Raw genomic sequence first — 26,270 nt, 5'->3', positions numbered from 1 at the left:
AAATATAATTAACACAAAAAAAATCACCAATAACACCTCAAAGTTTACATGGTTAAGTGGGATAAATGTGTGAATATATTTGGAGCTAACAGTGCCTTCACCTGTGGAAAAGTGTTCAGAAAGGTATCTGCCATCACAGCATTGCAAAATATGTCAAGCTAAGATTGATAGCATTTATATTTTTGCTTATCAATGTGAGCTTATTGGTAACAGCTACTTTTTATGCTGCATAAGCTCAGAATAAATATAGTAGATAGAAGAAAAAAACTAGCAAAACCATTACTGCTAATTTTACTACTCACTGAAATACCATTTAAATAAACACTGTCTATCAGAGAAGCTTTCATGTGTAAACAATAAAAAAGTAATGATTAATAAAAACTGTACAAGGACATGTGAGAAATGAAAACGTTACAGAACACTGAACTGATACCAGAAAATGGAATTAAATCTTGCATCTTGGACAACCTACTATAACATACTTCAGTAATCTGCTTTATATAGAAAGGTCCTGATCCTGCATATATTTAGTGACAACACAAACTAAGTCAAGAATTTAGTCTTGCACTCAAATCACACATGTGCTTACGCACACACTAATGTTGTTTCTATGCCTGGTACAATCAGTATTAAGCAATAAAATAAAGAACAAAGACTAACAAATACTTATGCCCTTTGTCTAAGGATCTAACAGCATCCCCTCCTTTCCCTCCACTCCACACACAACCATGCATGCACTTGGCTTTCTTATTCCTGGCATTATTATTCCAGGGACACAAATACAAAACACCAGAAACCTGTAAACTGGAGAACTAATTTAACAGCCAGAATGGATGCTGACCCTCCTATCCAGGCCTCATTTCACAAAAACTGCATGGCCATATTGTACTTCTAGTCGGGTAGTTCCCATTCACAGCTTTTGGAGAGAGAAGAGCTAAGGAAGACTCTGACCATTCAAAGGTACACGTTAAGAGAAACTGAAAGCGGGTCTTGATGGAAGTCATTCAGCACCGTCAGGAAAAGTGATAAAAGCAGAATATGCCGCATCCCCATAATACAGCAAATCTCTGTCTTTTCACCAGTTTCTACTGCAGACAAAGCCACAAAAATTCTAGGAAGTGGGGCATAATTTGGGGATGCCAAAGGCAGCTCTTTCATAGCCCGAAGAGGCTTCTGCAGAAAAATTAGCTGAAAGCTAGGAAGAAGCCCTTTCCCTGCGTATAAAAACAAAAGTCTTACTAATCAATGACCACCTAGGAGTTTTGCTTACTTTCATATTTGCCAGTAAGTCTCATTCCAAATGCAAAGCTTGTTCCACCAAAGACTCCTCCTACGGAACAAGCAAAACTGATCACCAAACTGAAAGCAACTCTGGAACAGTATTTCTTCTGTTAAATACTGTATTTACTAAAAGAAAAAGTGATTTAACTTGCCATTAAAAGGTTTTGCTAAATCAGTTTTCCTGTAATTAGGGAAGTCCTAAAATTTATTTTAGGTCAAGCATAAATTTTAAATTAGTACCCTAGCACTGTATAGGCTGTTACGATACAGACAAGATTTATAATTTTTTAATTCAATAAAGATTAACAAAATAAATGTAGCAGTAGCTCTTCTTTCCATGATATTTTCAGCTTTTAATTTACATTAAAAGACAATGAATAAAGTTATTAAGTAACATTTTTTTTTTCATGTAGACTTCTACTGCTACTGTTCACTATAATAATAATGAACATGATAGTCTCTACAACCCCAAAATTCTACTGGTAGGAATTACACTTTCTCACTAAGGTTTTTGTGGTTTAATTGTCTTCATGTAATATTGATATTTGGTACTTGGATGTAATTAAAAATAGGGGAACCATTCTTAGAATACTATTCCAACCCATTAGGCAAATTTTCTCACTATTATATGAAAATTTTCATCTACTTAATTAGCACACCTACTTCTTCCAAGCCTAAGTGCACCTAAGCTATGTTTTATGATGGCCCAAGGAAAAAAAAAGAAACCACAACACATCAATTATGCCTCCACTCAATTGTACAACTATTTTAAAATATGTGAACAGTTAAGACAAAATTGAAAAATTACCATAATAGGCTTTTGACACTTTCCTGCTTAAGCAAAAATTAATTCTAACTCCCCGTTTTTATGCAAAGCCTTTATAATTTCTCTAATCTCGAGTTCCCATGAGAGAGAACACAATACTTTCAAGTACAAGAGTGTGAGGCTTGGCATCTTCTCTTTTTAGTCATGCAGTTTATTTGATGGAACTCTAAACCGCTAAGCCTCCCTTTGTGCTTAATATAAGCCACCCTCAGTGGAAATACAAGTTAATTTAAGTAAAATTAAGTTCTAGGAAGAATGCATTCTCTTGCACAGAGAGCTTCACTGAAGCAAAGCTTGTTTAAATGCAGCATCTGCTTCCGGAATTGCTCTAGAACCTGTAATAAAAATAAGACTAAAAAGAAACAAAATTTTTAAAAGGTACTTTTACATGTGAAACATCATAAACATAAAAACAGTCTAATGGAATAACTTATTTATCATTTTACTGTATGTTTTTCAGTTTCATCTTGCATCGTGCGTGAACACACTCTACCAATGTAATGAATAGGCATGTTCTAGGCATAAGACATTAAACATCTTCTGTTTTATTAATTAATGGTGATTATTATTAAAACCTACTGCTTATGTTACAAAAGTGAATCAGCTATATCACTGGTATACACTTCCATACACCGTAAGGTGTGTGGATCACATACTAAATTCACAGAGTTTTTTCATACATTTCTTTGCCCTGAACCACAGTTGAAGTTATTTGTACCTCAGATACTATACTACAGCAGTACATGGTGTATTATGGTGCCTACACACCTATTAAGGTCACAGAAAGCTTGTGCATATATTTAGTCTATTCCCATGTGAGGCAGAGGTATATTATTTGCATACCATTATGCACTGAAAACCTGTTCAGTTATCCCCACTGGAGACAACTCACCACAGTGACCTAAATATTATTCACTTTTCCAATATTTGAAGAAACAGCAAATAAATGGGACCCAGTGCAGACAAATCCAAAAAGACTCAGAACATCTAAGAATCCAGGCTTATAAACGACAAATGCAAATGAATGCAGACCAGTGTATCACAAAAAATCTCACAGAAGCAGAGAATGATGAAAAAAGTGAATTATATGCTTAATAGAGGACTACAATGTTGAAAGTGAAAATGGTTGGAGAGAGAATTTTAGCAAAAAAGCTCTGACATTAGCCAAGCTTATTATGACCACAAAGGAGAGCAAAGAGTCTCAAACCACAGAACTCACTTAAAAATAACCTCCTTACATTTGCAGCAACAGCAGCAGTTCTAATATCAGCTGCCCAAAAGAAAGCAAGATAGCTATTGATATTTTATCTATAGCACTGTGCAACAATTCACATGACGTTAGCAATTGAGACCCATGGGACGCATACATACCGCTTCTTCAATAACAGCTGTAATATTGTGCATACTTTCTGTAATCACGTACATGTACTAACATGCTGTAATTGTCCTCTTCATTTATATTCCCCCCATAATTACAATATTTTGATTAAACATCTACCAACTTCTACTCACTCCCTTTTTCTAGTTATCCTTCCTGATTTCAATATAGCCACAAAGAAGGGAGAATATAAATAACGTATCTATGTACTTTGTGCAGGAAGTCAGAGGAGATTAACATAACGGTCCTTTACGGCCTTAGTCTACAAATCAGAATCTCTCACTGTTAACCTTGTTTTGCTTTTTGCCAACATGTTATGTGAAGTTTACTTTAAGCTCTAAGCATTTTTGAACCTGTCTCTTTCTGTAAAGCTCTGAGCATAGCTACAGCACAAGAAACAGTAACTACAGTCTTAAAATCACAGTTGTGAGCAGGTTGTAAAGCACAACAAAAGGGGATCATGGCACAATCAGTCCAAAGCCAAAACAAAGACATAGAAAGAACAATAGTGCATATTGAAAGGTTTGTGCATACAGGATCTTCAAACACATGGCTGATTCAGCTGCAAAAAAGCACAAATAATTTTTTTGAACATAAAAAATAAAAGTTTTAGAGTTCATGGTCATACAGCTGCTACTGACCCTTCACATGCAGTTATTTGAAGTCCAGATGAGTAAACCACAAAGATCTACAGCACTGTATAAAGCCTGGCACATTACAGTCCCTTCCTGAACCTCTGCCTTCATTTTACATCTTAGATAGTGCTTATTAAAAAGAAACGATTACAGGAATTACCTCTTAAAGAAGCTGCAAATCCAACATGGCACCTCTAACAATTACAGCTACTACAGAGCCAGGGTATCTTTTCATATATTTTTTAATAGTATGCCTGACAATTCTGTATGCTGGTGGGTATGAAACTGATGTCTCATAATCCATGAAATGGATGATGCTATGTTCACATATAATGCCTCATATTACCAGTATTTTCAAGGGCAAACTGAGCACTCCCATGATATGCACAAAAGCCTTAAATTTATTTCAACTTTCCAGAGTAACAATTATTTTCACACTCTCTCAGCTGCTCATGAGAAATATAAATATAAACAAAAATTTTCAGGGAATATACATACACTTTATCAAATATACATACACTTTATCAGTTTTGGCTGATACTACTCATTCTAGTTGGCTTTAGAAGTTCTGTAGTCACATACCCAGCAAGGCTGAAAAATGCCTTTTTTTTTTTTTTTTTTTTTTTAAAGCAGTCGTTTTCAGCTCACTGCTGTGCTTAATGAGCAGAGGACTCTAACAGGAATGGGGGAGAGTGGAGTGTGGCCACTTGAGGGGCAGCCCCTAGTTAAATTATTCCAAGCTGCCTGTCAAACTGATCTCCCATCCTGTGCCAAAGAAGAATGAAGATACAATGCCAACCTTTAAATGTAAAGGTTTTCATAGGTCAGGGAAAGAAGAAAGGAGAGGTGACCTCAGAATACTGAGCAGTTCGGTGCTATACTTCTTCGTCCAAACTGCAAGATCTGCACAGCCTAAAATGGTCATTTTGAAAACACTGCATCAGTTGCATCTCCCTGAAGAAGTGACTATTTGAGGGAGAGCATGGTCTAGGGGTTACCGTCACCTTGCTGGGTACCACTTCTGTGAAGAAATGACAAATTCACATTCCAACACATGACAGCAGAGACTGGACCCTACTGATGCCCAGACAAGCTAATAATGTACATGCACATCAAACAGAACGTTTTGATAACTGCTCAACTAACTGTTCTTAACAGAGCTGTGTAATGGAAAAAAAGAGATAATTGTTTTATTGCTTTTAAAATATACTTTGCTTTCATTTTTAAAACAATGCAACGAAGGAGGTAAAGTTATATGTTTTAATGCACAGACAGGGAAGAAAGGCTGGACCATGCATGCAACATTTCTGGCAAGAAAAAGATACCATCCTCCAACTCCAATGTCTCTGGGCAGCTGGAACAGGCCATGGCAAAGTTTCCCTTTCTTAGCTTACAGAAAATGTTCAGTGTGGTATTTCTAGTAGGAAATGGTTAAAAACAAGAAGCCCACAACTGACTGTTCAGGTTCCTAATGCAAGATACCTTTCAACGCATTTAGTTATTCAATCCATTGTATTCCGCTATAATTGGAAGAATTTAATACTACATTCGGTTCCCCTGTAATGCTTGGTCAGCAACAAAAAACACTCATGCTTCTTTTCTGGCACTGCCAAGCAGTGTTGTGTGCAGACAAAAGAAGAGTTCCTCATGACTGAATATTTCAGTAGTCTATCCTTACAGAAATTAAGTTCCTCATAATTACTGCTAAATTTTAAGATATGGGAGGCAGCATTTGAAAGAAAAATAATTCTAAGATGCTTATCTTTAATGTGTCTTGAAGACTAAGAGAAGAGCTTCCATCTAATATTTCAGCTTAACAAAGGGATAAAGAAGCAGAACTTTCCCTGTGGTTAAGAAATAGTAAAATAATGATGCTGGATAGGCAGAGAGTCATCACCCACAACAGTCCTTTAATGGGAAGACAGAAGAAAAGAGACTGCTTTACTAGATCTATGCTTCCAGAGGGTTTCCCTCATGCTCAGATGAAAAACATAACAAAAGAAAAGCAGCTGTGCCTTTTCTGTAAAAACAGATCATCAGGAATTTACGCTAACTCCACATTATTATATTCTGTGATTGGAAAGAACTGATGAAAAAAAAACAACAGCAAATCAAAAAAATTACAGTTTAAATCTTTTACAAAAATACTTTATGCTACACTCAGAAATATGCTCTATTTCAGGAATGTTATGACTTTGCTTATGAAATTTCATTAGGCTAATGTGCTACTTAATTTCTGAGTAAGAAAAAAAAGGAGAGACAACCTTACTGTTTGTGTGGACTACTGGCTTACATATGAAGGTCCTGAATACCATCACTGACTCTACAGTAGTTCACTAGATGAAAAAATGCCTGAAAATGTTTCTTGTTTAATGTTTTGCCAGTAAAGATCTGTACCATCTACAACCAAGTCAAGAATGTGTTTGGCGATTTCTTGGAGTGAGTCAGAGAAACAGGGGATTATTCCATTCTTAATTTATTATTTACACAAAACAGTACTATCAAAATAATTAAGCACTCATTCTCTAGATTTAAAGGTACACATTGTATACATTACATGACTCATACACACAGGAAGACTCTGCTACTCACAGTGTTTTTAATCAACCTTAATATTAGAAGAAATATTAGAGAGTGAATTTCAAACCACCCATACGTGCCAAGTAGCACACAGTGTTGGCAGGAATAACTTTGCTGCTCTATGACATATTTGGTTTGCTAGTTGGCAAAACCATGCACTAATAGCTTTTCACAGAAAGTTTTGTTTTGCTCCTTTTGAGCACTGAGTTTTCTACCAGGTAACATTCAATTTAAAGGAAGCCAAAAAAATTTAAATAATCTCTAACTTATGCAACAGTGAGAGAAATTAAATCGACATCCTGGATATAATTTAGGGAAAGAAGCAAGTTCTTATTTACTGGATAACATCCAGTCATGATTCCACTTGAGACTGCTTCCATTAGAGTTATAAAATGCAGGCAAACCTCCTCTAGGTTACACAATTCACAAACATATGTTCAATACAGAAAAGAAAAGAAATTGCAAAAAAACCCCCAACTTAGTAAAACATGTTAATTTCTAACTCCTATATATCTGAAGTGCTGGTTCAGCAAAAGGTGTACAGCACACCTGGGTTTAGTTCTGCACATGAATATAGTCAGAATGCCTGAGCCCCAAAAAGGACTTTAGGTCAGCTGGTGAGGAAGAAGATCTTGAGAGATTTCCATGACATTCATCAGAAGTAGATTTTCTGACCTCTAGTCTGGAACAGACAGACATGAACACTACCAGAACAGGCTGCTGTTCTCCATATACTCCAAAGCGGCCACAAGAAGTGGCAGGGGTAAGGGAACGCCACCATCTTCAGTAAGTTGCTCAGAACTGCAAAAGTAAAGCCTGACCATGCAGGTGTCCTAGTGCAAGGTGACATGACACAAGGCTTTTTGTTGGGTAGCCACATAATGTATTTTGTTAAAATAAAACTGAATTCTAAAGTGAGAGTACTTTCTAATCTTTGATATGTTTTCAATCATCCTGAAAAAAATCAGTTCTGACAAAGAAAAGCATTCCTGAAAAGACCTGTGTCTGTGCTAACAGGTGCAGCAAAATTTGGACCTTTTGGTGAAAGGCCCTGTTTTCTCTCTGACACCATCTAGCTGAATAGCATGCCCAGAGTTTTAAAAAGCAAGCGATGCTTTAAAGTTATTTTCAAGCACAACTGCAGGAATGGATTTTCAGAGAACGTATAGATAGCTGTGTCTAAAACTTTACAAATCCAACCTGACATATCTAAGTATCACAAGTTGCTTTTGAACCTTTTAGCATGTAAAGACACGATAAAATGCAAGTATCAATTATCAAAGTACTTTAAAACTTTTAATAAATTATTATCCATAAACCAAAATTACTGTCTGCATCAAAAAAATCAGAATCTGGGCTACTGCTGTGCTATTAAACACCTTGCATACTTGACCAAAGTTCTGAACACCACTAATGGTTTTTATAAACCATAAATAGGAACCAAGACTCTACCATCAAAACAGATGAAGACCGAGTGCAAAAGGACCTCTTGAAATGTAACAACTGCCAAAGGGCAGCTACAAGGCAATGGGCAAGGTACCAGTGTGATCCTGAATTTTAAAGTTATGGTTTCAAGACTGTATCAGCATGTGATGGGTTAATTTTCACATCGAGCATTTCACAAAGATTGTAAGCCACATAAAACCACTTTAATGTAATGTTTGTGAAAACATTTAAGTCTGAGAGCTAAAATTATGTTATAGATAATCAAAAAATACTTAAAAAAAATCTGTACAACATAGTGTGTTCTATTTTTTAATAGTTTCAACAGAAATAGTTTCAACAATTTCTGCCAAATGCTGCTAAAGAAAACCTCCCTCAATTAAATCAGCGTGAAACAGGAATAACATCGACAAATGCAACAAAATAACACCCCCCTACTATGTGAGAATGAGGTCCCCAGAACCAGTAAAAACTAATCTTCAAAGCAAAAGGGATGGGGGGAAGAGGGAGAAGGAGGGGGGCAAACTTATTACAGAAGCACAGAAATTATGGAAACAAAGACCTTCTTGCAAGACTTAATACAGAACTGCAACTCTACAGTCATCTTTGATATCCATCAGCCTGTGCATTTATAACTCTGGAGATCCCCCTCCCATCTTCTTTCTTAAATTTCTTATTTCCCTTACTGTGGGCTACAGTCAATACCCTCGAACTAGACTGGATGTGGCAACTCCCTAACGTCCTCCAAGTTTAAACTCAGCAAAGCTAATGGTGCTCACGCAAGTTGCTCAACTGTAGTCTGGAGTAGAGAGACATACTTACTCAACAGGGTTAGCATGATCTCCCAGTAATCTCCTGAGATTACAGAAGGCATTTTCCACTGAGGCTTCTACAGAGAGGCTACAGAAACACACTGGTTAAAAACCCTACAAACACATACCTCTAAAAGGAAACTCAATCTAGTTTAATTAGAAATTATATCTAACATTCCCCCATGCATTCCCCTACATGAGAAAATACCTAGGAACTCTATTTTTAAGCAAATGTGCAACGGTAAGCCATGTCAAATTTTAAGTAAATTCTGCAATTGCCACTATGGGCTGGAAGTTAGTTTCCTGAAATACCATCCTGTTTTAACAGCATGTTAATTTATCTGCTTAATATTTTACAATGGACTAAAATAAGTATGCAAGTTGATAGTGATCTGAATTTGCTGTTTCATTTTGTTTTCAATTATAACAACATCAGGAGATCTGGCATTTATCCACTGAAATGTGCCTTACATCAATAAAACATTCTTCCATCAGTAACACACCTGTAACAATTTAAGTCTCTTCAATATCCTAAATCCCAGTTAGGTAAAATATGTTAACACACAGGGACATTCAGAGCATGAGCACTGGCACTGAAGTTAGGTACTTTTAATAATTATTAAAATACATTGCTGAATTGGAAGGCCAGCAGTGAATATCCTTTATGATAAATGAAAACAATATCAAATGCAGTTTCTGCACGTTCTTTCACCAGACCTGTTTCAACTAAAGACAAGTGCAGAATTAAAGTAGTCTCTCCTTTTTCTCCCCACCCCCCCTTTTTTTTTGGCCTTACTATTTCTAAACTTATTCTAGGTAGCAGCATTGTATGCACAGCTGTACATAAAGAACCTCATTAAAAAAGCTGTCTTATGTGGGTATTCCTCTGAAAGCTTAACTTTTGCCATTTTAGAAGTTTATATTAATGACCGCATTCCTTTACCAAGCACTAGTGTTCTTTTATTTCAGTTAAAAGCACACATTTTTCCTTTTCGTTTTTGAAAATGGAGAAAGCTCCTTTATTTAGAAACGTCTGGTTTTGGTTCATGTCTAAAAACTAGTGGCTTAAATGTTAGTATTTGTTTCCATTCTGTTATTTATTTTCATTTCTTCACATTTGTCTTTTTAATTAACCGTGGTCTAATGTGTTAAATATAACACATTTCTGAGAATTGGAACTGTGAACTTTATAGGGTTGTTATTCTTCTGGTTTTATACTGCTATAATAATAAATTATTACTAGTGCCATAAAGTTTAAGATCAATCCCAAAATCAGATTCTGGGTCTCCTTTTGTTAAATAGTTCAGGATGTACCAAGTCTGAAATTTTCTTGTGGAATAATCAGATTAGAAATCAAAAAGTAATTTCTGTTCATTAGTATATTATTTTTTAAAATACCAGGGATGAAGTACTGAAGAGAATGTTAGAAATCACATGTAAATACCCAATGAAAGCATGTAGACTTTTAGTAGTGTTCAGGAGAATAAATTGACAGCGAAATTTGGACAGAATTAGCAGCCATTTTGGCTACTAACTGTAATTAAAATGTACTTTGGCATTATACTGATTTAGGATACCTGTCTACCATTGTGAAATTTTAATGTATATTTATGCTATACAGATACATTACTGATGCCTTTATTTCTGCCTAGAGGTAAACAAAACATGGGTTAGCATGAAAGTAATCTTACTTGTGATACGGAACCAACAACGAAGGCCCATACTAAAACACAGCGATTACCCATTTGGATAAAGCATGATAACACCACAAACACTATTCATTTTTTTTTATTCATGTTTTTACTCATTTTTTTATTTCTTACAATTTCTTTCTTTTTTTCTTAAAGGTATTTATTCATATAAACTTAACATGGCCCTTGCACTATGTGTCCCAATTGTCACAGGTCCCTCAGAAACAATACATTATCATCTTTGCAGTGCTAATTCACCAGGACACTGGTGCAGAGTATGCTTAGCTGATTACAGCTCCTAGGGTCTCAAAAAGGGCATCACCATAATACAAAATCAGGGCATGATGCCTGACTCCCTGACACAATAGCTAAACAATGGTCATTTTATTCTGTTTCTCTACATCAAAGACATTTGTAGTTCTGTTGGGTCTGCTTTGCTGCCTTGCGCAGACCACAGCTCTATACTACTGGTAAATTTGTTACAGCAAACAGATAAGAGTACATAAAAAACAGATTTTTGCCTTTCCACAGTGCAATATTCTATTGCAGTATAACACACAGCAGCCAAATGAACCCTCCGTGGTTTTTACCCACCTAATGTTGTAAAAATATTACTATGACATTTCATCTGGTCGACCATCTTAAAGGTTAATTCTGTTTCCTATTTGAGATTTTCCTCTAGGTGAGCCATTCCGTGCACTTTCTATTTACTGATTCCAAACAACCCCCAAACTGTTTCATTGCTCACTCTCACTGTTAAGAGCATATTGACTGGCTGCCTGCTCTGCTGTTTAATTCATTTATGCTGAGAGTCAGGCATGAAGACAGAATTTTAAATGTGACATTTGCAGGCTGTTGGGTCATTTGAAGCTCTGACAACACCAGGGAGCTCCTGACATACAAACTGGTCCTGATTTCCAATCTTCCATCTTCTGAACACATCAGAGATTCTTCCCGGAGGTGCAAATTTCAGCCAAAAGTTTTAAAATCCCTCATGTTTACATCTTGCAGAAAAGACTTGTACACTTTAAAGTTTTAAAATAAAGCTTATGTTTCCTTTAAGGTAAAACCAGCACTGCCTGCAGCATGCAACTCAACTGCTTAAAAACACTGATTGACAAAGGTATTTGGAAAGATCTACAATAATAATTAATACTAATAGGATTTTGTAAGCAACTTTGACATTTAGTGGACTTTTATTTGTTCCTGTTGATCTTTAAGCATTCAAAAACGGCTCAGTCTGAAACCACAGCTTTATCTAACGTCTATCTGGCTTACTGCTATCCTGACCAACACCACGTCCCAGTTTTCAGGTTGGAAGTCTTCCTTATCTCAAGGCAGTGAATGGACTGTACCATTTTGTCTCCCATGATGAACTATCATTATCTTCCCCAACTTTCAAGTCAATTTTTCAGAGTATACCTGATTACCTGAAAGATTCCATACTGCTAAGGTACCATTAGGAAAACAGTAATCTGACCTATGCAGTCCTGCCTTTGGAAAACTATAGTTACCTGTCCCTGAAGCAGGACTCACATCTACAAAGTTTAAAATAATTTTTTGGGGGGCAAAAATTCCAAATGACTGCAACAGAACAGGTCTTTTTGCTTTCTTTAAAGCATCACCAAGAAGGGAGATGCTAAGTCTCAATACTCATGTTTTACAGTGTATCACAAGTTTTATGTTGCTATTTGGCCATGAGTGTTTCCACAAAATAGGCAGAGCCCACTGTGGCTAACAGCAAAGAATAAGACGACATGTGAATGCACACTGGACAACTAATCTACCACCAGGATGGATTGAGACTCAAACCTTGAACTTTGAGAAAACAGCAAGAAGGGAGTATAGAATCTTCTGCACAGAAAAGATCTCTTCCACCTCCTTGCCATAAACTGGGGAGGAAAGAAAAAGAAAAAAAAAAAAAAACCAAAAAAACCCCCGACTTGCTATACTAAAAACTGTAGCCTTCTATTCAATCCTAACTCCGATGTCCACATCATCCCTCATTTGTTTACCTAAATCAATAGAAGGGTATTATTTTAAATAAAGACACAGTTAGAAGGCACAATCTAGGCAAAATCTCAATCCCTGGGTTTTTTTATTGTGCAAAACAAAAATCAAACAAAAAACCCTGTGCAAAGCAGAAAGTAGGATGACACTGCTATAGTTAGAAATAGTGCTAATTCAGAACTGTATTAGGAGGGGAGATTGTTTTCCCTACTCAACTCGTCATTACAATTATTCCACAACAATGATTCTATACTTTGGCTGCTTTTTCAGGAAGGGGAATATGATTTAGGTCAAGATGCAAATTTGAAGAAATTAATGGATTTTTTTTTTCTTTTATATCAGTAGACACACAATTTTAACAGCAACCTCTGAAGTGTTAACTGTGTCATATAGCAAGCATCTTTTCATTGCCATATTCAGAATAAGACTTCTATAATTTAATAGTTGTCATCTGAACAAGAGTATGTTGTTTTTACATACTTCCAGCATGAGGACATTGATTCTGTGTGACCTAGAAAAGCGGTTTAAGTATTAACAGATGTTGTTCGTTCTCAAAGAAAATATGTAAAATAGAAAGACATACCTGGTGTATTATCTGAGCTACAGGAAGTTGTTCAGCATATTTTAGTGGTTCTGTTGCCAATTCATCCTTTGGAAGCCTGGGAAGAAATGAAGTTAACATTTATCAAAGTTAGTACAATGTTTACCAAGTTAAACTACTGAAATTTAAGAGTTTCAGGTACATTACTTTTAAAAGTGTGGTATCTGGGAGATTATTTTGCTTAAGATGAAGAAAAAGTGTATTTTAAGATCTTAATTGAAGATATTTCTTATGAAGTTGAGTGAAATAATAATTTTATAGTAAACAGAAATGTGTGGATTTTTTCCCTGACCAAAGCACATACAACATAAATTTAGCAGCAGAAACCTAAGAAAACCTTTACATTTAGTTTTAGGTGAACAAAGTGCTGGTGAAAGCTGGATTGAAAGCCCCACAGAAAAAAAGTCTTATGCATTTACAGAGCATATTCAGCACTGTTAACAATACAAGCTTCTTCACTCAATCCTGCCAACGTAATTCAAATATGACCATCTCAAAAGGCAAGAGGGATTATTCAGCTTTTCCCATTTTTGCTGCAAGTGCATTTCAGTGTTCAGCTGTGGTAGAAGTTCAACACCAGAAACATTTGTGCATTTGCCAGCACAGTAGTGTGTACTACTGGTTTCAAAAAAGCCAAAGAACTAGCACGAACAAAAAGAGTAGAATACTTCACAAAGAAAATGCATCATATCCCTTTACACTTCAAATAAACTGTAGTTGCAACTGAAAATTCAGAATCCATAAGCAGTCTCTTAAAAGAATATTTAAATGATAGTAAATTAATATGAAAGCATGTTTTAAACCCTTCAACCATACTGCTTTCACCTACTGGAACTGCACAGCACATGCTACATTTTCAAAGTATCATTCAACGTTTTCATCAGCCATTCCTCAATCTTTCTGAAGAGTTCTGAATACAGGAATTTGAGTAATATTACAAGAAATGGGGGGGGGGGGGGGGGAGATCCCTATGAAAACAAGGCCTTTCTCTGAAGTTAAAGCAGAATTACTTTCAGGCAAAAACTGTGGCCAAGACATTATTTTCCAGGTTCAAATTACTACCTTATACCAATTCTAGTCAAAAATGATACACGCTTGCTGTGTTAATTTACCTGCAGACAGGCTGCCAGGTAAGAGCCAGAAACTACAGGCTTAGTCCCTGGACTGGGAATCAACAGGCTGTGGTAAAAGAGAGGACAATAAATGCACATCTCTTCCCTTTTCCATTTCTGAATTTCTGTTGTGGTTTGAAATGCTATTAAGCTCCAAATAAGAGCCTGAATACCCAGAAATCTGTAATGAACAGAGTATGAGGAACTATGAAAGTCTTACTCTATAAGAAATTTAAAAGCAGAGAATGAAAGAAACATGGCAATATTCCAAAGATCAGCCTATCTAAAACCATTTAATGTGCTTAAGAAAAATTAAGTAAGCAAGCTCTGAACTACTACTGAAGCTGGTCTACTGAAAGAGCTCATTTACTTACATGGTTTTTAGAGTTTTTTGGACTATTACGGCAATGATGAATTTGTACTTGCAACATGAAATATACTGCTGTTATAGTCCAACACAACTATCAGAGCTCAGAGTGGGCTCAGCAACTCCACTGCAGTATGCAGAAGGAACCTTACCACTCATTTCCTTTTTATCTTCTATCATTTGTGAAGTCCTGACTGGCAAACATAGCACTATTTAGCTACCCGCAGTCGGTGTGAATTTGAGATGACTTCTGTTCTACTGGGAGCCTGTTAGCTGACATAATACCTTGATTTATGGATACCAGCTACATAAACGCATTTCTAAGCCATAGTTCTAGATATGAAAACACTGTACACAGAACAAAATATTCATCAATATCTTGAACACTTATCTCTACAGCCTTTACAGGGACACCGCAAATCTGGGAAAAAAAAAACAAAACCTAAAAACCCAGTATCTCAAATCCCCAAACTAACTACTTGAAGCTGCAAGTAACTATAAACTGAATATAAGCAGGAAAAAAAAGAAAAAAAAAGAAAAAAGGCTTATCTGTTGTATCAAGGACTTTGTACATTTGGCAATGTTTTCTGTCTAGACAGAGTCAGCATTCCCTTGCATAGTCAAACAATCCTTGACGATTGCAGAAAAAAAGATCTCTCTTCAAATGTCAAAGGATTAAAAAAGATAGAGAAAAATTATCAAGATAATTCTGAGCCTTAGGAAGCTTTATGAAAAAAACAGGGAGGGGAGAATAGTATAAACATGTATTTTAAAGTAATTAGATATAAATTGAAATTAGTCTGATAGGCTTTCAACATCAAGAAAGACTATTTTTTAGTTTTTTCTAATTTACTTTCTGAAAAAAAATCAAGTCAATTGAACTATACTACATTTTATATATATAAAATATAAGATACAGATAGGTACATGTTATAATATATATACATACATGTGTCTACATATACATAGCCACACTATAATACGTATACACACATGCACACAGGTATTTTGGAAGAAAAGTTCAGAACCATTCTCTCAAAATTTTTGCTTAAATGCCATAAACTTCTTGTATATGTACTCAGTGATGTACTAGCTATCAAGTCTACAAAAGAGAGTTTTGATTCTTCTCTCTTGCAGATAAACCTCCGCAACTGGAGGAGCATGTATCTCAATCTTTTATATGAAACTGCATAAATTAAAGCATGGAAGCTCAAGACTCTTGACAGAAAAGCTGTATGAAATATTGCCCAACTATATCCTCTACCGGGAGCAAATCATTAAGTTGAGCTAGTAGGTATGATAAAGCAGTGTATCCCTAAAAACTTTTGGGCATTTGAGGTTACTAAATAAAGTGCAAGAATAACTCACAGAAAATTATCTTTGCAAATTTGACAATAATAATGTAGTCTTCATTATGATGATACTGCAGTACTATCATCTAAAGCCACTGCATGGTATTTTGTCAAGGGAAAGAACATAGCACCTCCACCTAGTACCATATGGTCAGAATCGTCTAACAAAAATTAACTGTGAGAAGGATACACAGATTATTGAGCCAACCTAAATTATCAACAAGTTCTTACTGACCATAACTGATTTTTTTTTTTTTGCCTAAATTCATGAGTGTATGTATGGCTTCACAAAGGTTTTCTTGAATCCTTTGTTCCCAGCACTTTTCTCCTTTTTGATCAACTATCAGAATATTTCAACACATTTTTCTAGGGTTATTCTCATCCACTTCTACTCATGGTTCTGACCAAGAGTCAGATCTGAACTGTTATTATATTCACTGTTCATGGCTATTTACACATTGGAAAATTAAAAGCATCTAATACTAGTGACATTCTTTTTAGCTAAAAAAGGGAATTACCCCTAAAAGTTATGTTGTATTTTAAGCAAATAAACATAAAATTTTGTGAGAAAACCACATTTTTTGCTGCTTTATCTTGCTAATTTTCTTATCCAGTGATGATACCTGTGACAGAAATTGAACTTCATGACAGAAGTACCTTCCAGGCCCCAATTTTCAAGTTCTTATATACAGTCAGTTTGGAAAATGCTTTGAAGTGCTTCAAAATGTCCAGCGTGCTAAGTTCTACCAGTGTAACTATGTCAGTTAGCCATACACCACTTTCAGCACTCATTTTAACAGATATAAGCAATATAAACTCCTTTGAAGAGAATTATATTACTATGAAGGCTCCACAGATCTCGTTTTCATTTCTCAGAGCAAGCACCAGTTTACTGGTCTAAACATTTGTATAACAGGTATAAGGCAACTTCCTCTAAATTTCTTTTTGCTTCTTTTATCTTACCAACAAAACCTGTTGTACAGTCATTCCTTTTACCAAAGGTGAAAACTGGATGATGCAACAAAAAATTGCTACCCTATAAGCAGCACGGAGGATGAAACACTGCATAAAAAAGGCTTCCACGAAACAGCATCCATCCTGAAAAGCTCCAAGAACAGGAGTAAAGTCAAGACTTGTCTGTCCTGAGAAAAGGCCAGAAACGGCTACTGGAGCCTAAAATCCCCAAGTGGGCACAGAGACTATATTTTAAATAGTCTTTTAAAAAAAGAAGAGACAGCTCGCTACCAGTAAGATCAGGCAACGTGGCGTAGCTCACACCTACATGGCTGAATTCTCTCCCCCAAAGCGGGGGCTGCATCCAAACCTGGCTACTCTAGGCACGTCTTATGACCTGAACTACATGCAAACATTGTCCAGGAAAGAACTAGCTGGCATGAGCCAAAATAGTATCAGGGACCGTGCTAACAATTAAACATCACATATGACTGCAGACAGTACATCAGTCTGCCTAACTTAGAAGCACAGAAGCAGCCTCATATTCTGTCTTTAAGAAAATTACATTGGTTAGCTTGGTCAGTTTTGCAAGTGGATCCAAGAAAAGCCACAATCAGGGCAGTTAGTACCAAGGAGAAAGAAACTTGCTGCAAAACTGCTACTTCATTTTACACTATCCCTAAGATTAGTGGCCCACCAACATAGGGTGTCCTAGACTGGCAGAATTAGCTGTAAAAGGCAATCCTCTTCTAAAAAGTCTAAGGGATATGAAGGCCATGACTAGAGAGGAGAAAAAGGTCAACACAGCAGAGGATGTTGTACTTCCTCCTCTTTTGCAGGTTGGAGGAAGAGAACAGGTCAGGAGAAAGATCATCTCAATTACAACCATCCTGACCTTGCTTCTCCCTTTCACAGAGGGATGCAAGTCAATTGGTTACTACTCTCCTTCCAGAGAGAATTTCCAGATGCCTGCGGTGGCATTCACTTTTGCTCAAAACTAGCTATGTCAGGAAAAAAAACCAAAAACAAATAATAAAAAAAAAATCTCAGTTGATGGGATTTTTGCTCAAAACACATGTGGTAATTTGAGGCTGTAATTTCACAAAATTAGCTGGCCTCACTGTTTAGTTCATTTATATTTGACACTTAAACCTTTACAAAATTAAGGGCTAATTTGTTGTAATACAAATGCCTTTGTATGTTTAATCTCTTTCAAAACAATTCTATTACAAAAACAAAAGTCATTTTTCATGAATTAATTTTCCAGTAAGAAATTGTCCTTCCTGTCTTAATTGAGCATGACAGCCGAGTGCGGCCAACAGTGCCAAAGCAAGCTAACACAGTGGCATATCAGCATATATGGCATCACGCCTGACAGCTGGTAATGCAAAGCATAAGGAGATCTTGATTTTCAGGGAGAAGACTAGAAAGAAACATAAAATCAGAAGAGAATTGGGAAGCAGTAAGAGATAGCAGAAGAGAAGGATCTCGAAAAATTCAATTTAAAAGTTATTTTTATGCTGCCACTGTGACTGCTCTTAGATGAAGGAAAGTAAGCATGAAACAGAAACTGTGGAAAGTGAATCTAAATCCAGTAAAATGTGTCAAGATATTTAGTGAAAAATCTTATTTGTTATTTATATTTGCATGCTTGCTCTTATGGGAAAAATCCTGAGAGAGTCAACGTGTGCTAAAGAAAAATAAATCCTTAGCATCAAGAGGTGGCACATTTTGCCACAAGTGCTAATCCAGCCTACGGTCTGCTACACAGAATAGCTGCAGTGGCTTTAGGACAGAGATATATTTTATCTCATGCAAGTATTACAAAAATACAGGGAAAAAAGAGCAACATTGGATCACTAACTATTTTGCTCATAGCAGAAATGGGCTGTTAAGACACTTCAGGAGAGCGGGAAGTCTAGATAACAGGACAAGCCATAAAACCTGGCTCTCTGGGCAAATATAAACATTCAGTAATTATATCAGGCAATAGGACTAAGACCAATATTACTTCCTTCATATACAGTCTCTAGATTTGATGGTTTGGACAGCTCACACATTCTTTCATGCTTATGATCCATGCATGGGTAATATTGCACCTCTTTGAAACTATTGTTCCTTGATGGTAAGTCCTAATATATAACCACCTCTCTTGGAAACTACACAAAATCAAAGTCAGAGTGTGAAGAGTGTAAAGAAGAGGATATCAGAGACAAAAATGCATTACGGAAAAAGGGGTTTGGGGATTACCACCTTTGTTTGCTGTAGATGTATACAACTCGCACTGCTCCTGAAGTGCAGCCTGGTTTGTCTGACACGTAACTTCTGAATAGTATGACTGAAAATACTAGAATGAATTGTCCCACTTCTAGAAGTGGCTTGAAAGCAGAAATACTGCAGCTGATCAGTCAGTCAGTATGTGACCAAAGGATGCAAATAACAGCAGTGGCCTAAATCAGGCACCCCAGACTGAAAGGTTGAAATTATTAATCTAAACCTGTGTATAGCACTGATAGCTTTATTGACTGTAAATACATGAACACGCTTGCATCTAGCAATAAAAAGAAAACAAAATACCAGAGCTTTATGCACCACATCAGAGAAAGTTATTAGGTTTCCTATTAAAGAGAGGCTGAAATGGGCTATGTCGGGTTTGAGTGAATAGTTTTTAAAATTGGCCATTGAGAAATTTATCTACCATATCCATACTACAGAAGATTAAGAATTAGACCTTGGATTAACGCCAGGTACTTGATCTATCTGCTAAATCCTAACTTCACACATATGTAAGAATAGGGTATGTTTAAACAACAGAAGCACTAATGTACATGGAAAATGCCAGTGCTTGAAAAGATGAGATCATGGTTAACTCTGCTCTTCCCCAAAAAGTGTGCTAATCAATCCTTTTCCTACCTTTTTAAGGGAATGCAAGATTTGCCTATTAAGTATGTTTACCACGTGGATAGTCACAAAGAAGAGAAGCAAACACTCGAGAGCATTACCATTTCAGGGCATTAGTTTCTTCAGTTAAAGGGTCACAACAAGTGTTTCGGCTACTTAAGAAAGCATTTAGTGTATGCTTTGTTGCTGCAACCTTTGCTCAGGTAAGTATGGATGTCCCCCTCTAAAAACATGATATACCTAATAATGCAAACAACTTCATTCACCACCATAGTACTGAGCTTTGGTAAACTGGACAGCTGTGGCAGCTTACCTTGGGAGACCTTGCAGGACTGTCTACCAGAATGCTAATGTGCATCTTTTGCAGTTCATTGCTGTGGCATCTGAAAGTCATGTCTTTGAATGGGTAAGTGATTAGTGCATATTCAAAGCTGAGGAGAGGAGGGAGCTGTGTCTACAGTGGAAATATGCAGGTGTTTCATAAGTACAGCCAAGCACACCAAGATTCTTTGGTCCATGAATGCTGCGACTTCCACTTCCTGATGCTTGCAGAACTTAATGCAGCAGGTGGCACACTATCAAAGATGGCTTAAAAAGAAGATTGCACAAAAATGAATAATACAATATGGAGATAAAGGAAAAAAAAATAAATGGAAGGCAAAAATGATCCTTGATACAATCAAAAACTAAAGCAATGTTAGGCGCAATCAGATTCATAATTATCTGAAGAACAAAGCTACTGACTTGCATTGAAAAGAAAAAATGTTTTACTTCAGTGTGCTGGCCTTTACAGAGAGATATTCCTGTAGAGTAAAGCAGCAAAGCATCTTATGGTTTAGAAATGCAAAACACTTTCTATAATCTGTTCATTGCTTTTCAATAAATGAGAAAGATTTTGACCCAAATTGTACAGACTTATTCCTGGAGTTTAAAAAATACCTTAAGTCTGTGAATGTACAGTGATTTCTGTTGAACCTGATCATAAACGGGTCTGTTGGTGTTCCCAGAGTCTGCCAGACACATTGAGTTATCATCTGTTGCTTCACAAGCTGGATAAAACTAGACTGTAACAAATGTTTCCTCTGCCTTTCTGTGATCCACACATAATTTCTTATGTAAAGAATTTCAGGTGATTAACCTCTGTCAAGCCACATATTCTTAACCACCCCAAGATCCTCAAAAGAGGTAATAAAAGTCTATAGCATGTTTTAACACAGGTTGACGAATATTGTCTTTCTGCTCTTTTCTAGCCAATGACTTTTGTCAAAATATGTTTAGTTGCTGAAGGGACTCTCTGTTCTTCCTGCTCCTATTTTTATACCTAGGCAAGACACAGGGAAGGAATTAAAAAGAGTATTAGCTTAAGTAAGCAGAACTGGCTTTGCTGCTACAGGAAAACACATGACCTGTAGGGCTTCATTTTGTTATCTCAAATATTCCACATTTTAGGTAAATTAGAAAATCTCTTTTGAATTAATTTAAACTTCAACATGATGATGATGCTGAAGCACAGAATGCTAATCAAAAATTGGAGATAAAAAGACCAGCTAAGTCTCTCCTATCAATGAAAATCACCATATGAGTCCACAGCTAAAAGTAGGTACTCATTGCTTAATGTTAATTCATTCTCACAGCAGATAGGGTTGGGGGAGGCAGGGGGGAGAGAAAAGTGTCAAATTTCCCAAACTGGGGGCATGTTTATACAAACAAGTCCAGCAATATCAGAGGAGCTTCTACTGATGGTCCAAACCAGTCAGAAAAGAACATCGCCGACCTAGCTGAGCAAATGTTCAATCTAGTTTGAAGGGTGTATGTGCTGTATCTAGTAACCGAGGCTGCAAATTTCCCCCTTGGACCTGGTACTTCCTAATTGCATGGGAAAATGTTTAAAAGAGTGGTTAAAAAACCCCACAGGTTATTATTGCTCTATGACTAGTAGTTTGGAAACTCGTGACTGAATTTCACAGAAATCTCAAAGAAAAAAGACCAAACCCTCCCCTGCCACTACATCACACATTCAGTTTAAATACTACTATCAGTGCATGTTAGGATTATACTTTCAGCTGGATAAAGCAAGCTTTTTCATTTTTAATAACTGAAAGTTTATCAGCAGTGCCTAATCTTTACGTAGACCAATTCACCACCTGCCAGTGCACAGAAAGTTAGAAAAATCGGCAGGAAGAAATTTTTAAAACAAAGAATTAACATGGGAATGTGCCAGGATAGCAATTCCATTATTTAGTGGCCACAATTAGTCTTTATAGCAAAGTTTGTTTTTTAATACCACTGTTCCTTCCTGCATATGCTGAAGTTAAACAATGCATCTGCATTTGTTTCTATTGTTACACTTTTCAACAAGCACCTTCTAAAAACCCTGTAATATACACATCTTAAGTCCCAATATCTCTACATGTACGGTACATATTTCTATTTTTTCAGTTCATAAGTCACGTAATGTACCATCCAGCTATAATTTCTCGTGAGACTGCTTAGTTCACTACAAGAATCTGTCAAAGTAGTAGCGGCAACACCTGTTCTCTGCCCAACACCATCCTCAGATCTTCTACCTTACCTCCTCCATTTCAAGCTTCCTACTTTACTTTTTTGCCCCTTTACTCCAATTAATAATGTAGATAACTACACAAAATTACAGAAATGTTGTTTCTAAGGGACTTTTGGAGATCATGCGGTTCAACCTCCCAACACCAGAGATCAGGTCACCCATGGCTTTGTCTAGCTGAGTCTTCGCAACCTCCACAACCTCTCTGTATAACATGCTCTAGTACTACTTCACCCTCTTCGCAAAAACATTTCACATAATGTACAACCTGAACCTCCCAAGCCACAACCTACAGCCAAAGCCCCTTGTTACCAGAAGAAGAGTTTTACCTTAACCATCTCTGTTACTGCATTTCAAACAGTTGCAGTCTGCTACTACATTTCCCATCTTTTCAAGGCTAAGCAAGCCCAGATCTCTTAACCACCTCTCACGGGTTGCGTGCTCTAGACCCTCACCATCTTGGCAACCCCTCTCCACTGTCTCAGCATCTTTCTTGAAGGGAAGGCCAAAAGCCAGACACAGTATTTCAGGTGGGGCTTCACCAGCATCAAAGAGAAATAACAACAATATTGCTCAATCTGCTGATCGTATTCCTCCTCAAGGAGCTCAGTAGGTAGCTTGCCTTATTGATGATGATGGCACTCTATTGATTCTTATTCAACCTGGTGTTCACCACCGCCTCCAGATCCTTTACAGCAGGACTGCTGATCAGCCTGTCAGCTTCCAGCCCCTACTGATACGAAATAACAAGAAAAGACACTAATTGAACTTCTTTCTACAAATGTATAAAAGAGCATATATTGGTACCAATAATAGGCCCAGGTTTTCTTGAAAGAAACATGCTATACACTGGGCACTCAGAAAATTAATCATAAAAATTACAGTTCTGGGCTTTTGAGAAGTGGTTTACTGTGCAATCAAGTCTCCCCTGAACACTAGACACTGCATTTGATCTTTCTGGATACAACACGATCAGTAACACATTTCCATAATGCAGACAACCAAGATACACCAAGAACTACAAAACACTATACCACAAAACTTAACCAACTACTTTCCCTTCTTTCACCAGTACTGTTCCTCTCTGTAGCCAACTCTAAGAGTCCTAAGAGTGGCCATGGCAGACAGAACTGATTAGCATTCCAATCAGCTAACAGTAAGTGCTTTAGATCTCCTGTTGACGCATGTACCTAGGTAACATTATATTGCTAGGCCCATTAAGAGGGCTTTTCTTCACAGAAAGCTGCACAGAATGTATGCAGCTCTTAAGCTTTTTATGAGCCTTACCTTCTGGACCGTGATTTTCTGTTATTTATAGATGACATGCACTTTTCTGTCTAGATTCTGGTTTTGTTTGTTCTTGTTAATGGCAGATGAAACCTCAAGTTCAAATACAAACACTTAGCTAGATTATATTCTCTGAGGCCAAGGTACTGGAGGTTACTGAGTCTGCTGATGTTGAACAATGAATCTATTAATGTTTGACCCTGTAAAGCAGTCATCCTTTTTCTTCATATTGGTATTTTATGGTCTGCCTTTCTGTCCTCACTTATTGCATAGTATTAGGACCAGAAAGGACTCATCTCCTGTCTACCACAGACCACTGAGTATTAACCAGAGCGCCCTATATGAAATTCAGTAACTTTACAAACTTTACAGCCTTTAAGCCCAAACAATTTTAGTGGTCTGCTCCCAGGAACAAAAGCAGCAGCAGCAAGTCCTACTTTTCCTGGGTGAAGTACATGGCACACCACTTGCCAACCTCCCAACTAGCATACAAACTTGGGAATTCCCCTGCGTATCCAGGCAAGCCATTAGGTCTAACGTCTGTGGGACAGAGAGAGGGACACTATCTCTTCCACTCAATTCAATGCTGTAATAGTTCCAGCATCTGCCAGCTATACCTGCACAGGATATATGCCTGGATTTGCTAGTTATTCCTGGTTGCAGAAGCCAAACAGTAGCCTGGACAAGCCAGATTTCTAATGTTCCAAGGTGACTTCTAATCCAAATAGTTGACACGAAATCCGGCATCTCAGACACCTGCCAAGTCCAGATTTCCGATTACCTCACCCTCTTCTTGCTGGGAAGGGACAGATGCAGTAGCTCGGAGCGTGCCACAAGCTATCAGCTCCCTTTCTGTCTGCAGTCTCCAAGGGACAAGGCTAAAGCAGGAACAGAAGCAGCTCTGAGGGCTGCAGGCATTGTCCCTCCCAATCCTTCTTTCTCACTTACCTTAAATTCTCTGTAGTGTTTTACCTGTCTTACTGCAAGAGTAAAGAGATAAAACCATTTAATACGAAAAAGCTTTTTTACAGAAGTTTCAGTTTATATCCATCCTTATGTTGATAGGAATTCTGCAACATCTTAATCATCAACATTGTAAATGCTAAGCAATGTTTAAGCAATCATCAAAGATCATCTTTATAATGTAATAAAGCAAAAGCTACTTCTATGAAATGTTAAGTTCCTAAAAACTTAAGTAGTACATTTTTCAAGAACACCTATATGGGATGGACCTTGGCCACAGTAAAAATAATTTATGAGTTAGCAGAATTATTATGCTAGCAAAAATGTCTAACAAAGACTAGTATTAAATAGTTATTTTTGAAAATGGGACTTAAACTTTTAAAATTAAACCTTCATTATTCAGTCAGAACATGCCCAAACTTAAGTTGACCATGACTTTCTAAAACTGTCTTATGGCACAGAGTATATACATTAAATGGGTTGATCTGGTTTTACTTTCCAAAACAAAAAACAGGAAAAAAAATCCACTTCACTCTTTTGTCAGAGGATTGATCATGTTGTTTGGTTTTTTTTAAACAAATGTAAGGGTTTACATAAAAATGATTTGCAATTTTAACTAAGATTGAAGCCCTAGTATTATTAACCTAATCTCAGCCTTTATCTCATTCCAGCAGTAGATTCTTCCATTATTTAAGTCATTTTCTGCAAATGTTTACAATCTACAGAACATTGAATCAGTAAATCTGAATGTTAAGTACACATTATCAGTAGATACTATCAGCAAGAGACTGTGTAAAGCAGAAAACATCACAATGGCAACCTGTCACTCAAGCTTTTAGAACTTCAGGCTCTCAATACACCTTATGTAGAAGAAAAAAAATCTCCAATGCTGCTAAGGTCCTTCACAATCCTATATATAAATATATACATGTCTCTTATGTATATGTGTACACACACACACAAAGGCAACTATGAAACTAAGGCAAGAATTAAAAGTTTCTTGGTTCATTTAGTACAGATATTGAGGCCAGATTTCTCTTTTGCTGCCTGCATAAGGAATAACTAACAGTTACAGAATCATAGAATCATAGAATCATTTAGGTTGGAAAAGACCTTCAAGATCATTGAGTCCAACCATCATCCATGCCCACTAAACCATGTTATGGAGTACCCCGTCTACGGGCTTTTTTAATACCTCCAGGGATGGTGACTCAACTACTTCCCTGGGAAGCCTATTCCAATGTCTGACAACCCTCTCAGTAAAGAAGTTTTTCCTAATATCTAACCTAAATCTCCCTTGCCACAACTTGAGGCCATTTCCTCTCGTCCTATCTCCAGCCACCTGACAGAAGAGACCAGCACCCACCTCACTACAACCCCCCCTTCACGTAGTTGTAGAGAGCGATAAGGTCTCCCCTCAGCCTCCACTTCTCTAAACTAAACAGCCCCAGTTCCCTCAGCCACTCCTCAGAAGACTTGTGCTCCAGGCCCCTCACCAGCTTGGTTGCCCTTCTCTG

General features: G+C 36.9%; 1 protein-coding gene across 2 annotated transcripts in view; it reads right to left on the bottom strand.

Moving 5' to 3' along the window:
* The window catches only part of PIGK (phosphatidylinositol glycan anchor biosynthesis class K), a 73,530-nt gene that overhangs the window by 8,730 nt on the left and 38,530 nt on the right, over positions 1-26,270 (bottom strand). The window contains exon 10 of one of the 2 annotated variants that reach the window (XM_052800518.1): positions 13,240-13,315. The exons of the other annotated variant lie outside the window; for it this stretch is intronic. Coding sequence (XP_052656478.1) covers positions 13,240-13,315 — 76 coding nt within the window. The remainder of the gene's footprint in view (positions 1-13,239; positions 13,316-26,270) is intronic. 2 annotated transcript variants of the gene reach the window in all.

The sequence above is a fragment of the Harpia harpyja genome, chromosome 11, assembly GCF_026419915.1.
Source record: "Harpia harpyja isolate bHarHar1 chromosome 11, bHarHar1 primary haplotype, whole genome shotgun sequence".
NCBI lineage: Eukaryota > Metazoa > Chordata > Aves > Accipitriformes > Accipitridae > Harpia > Harpia harpyja.
The sequence above is the reverse complement of the archived record's forward strand: the minus strand, read 5'-3'. Positions and strand labels throughout refer to the sequence as shown.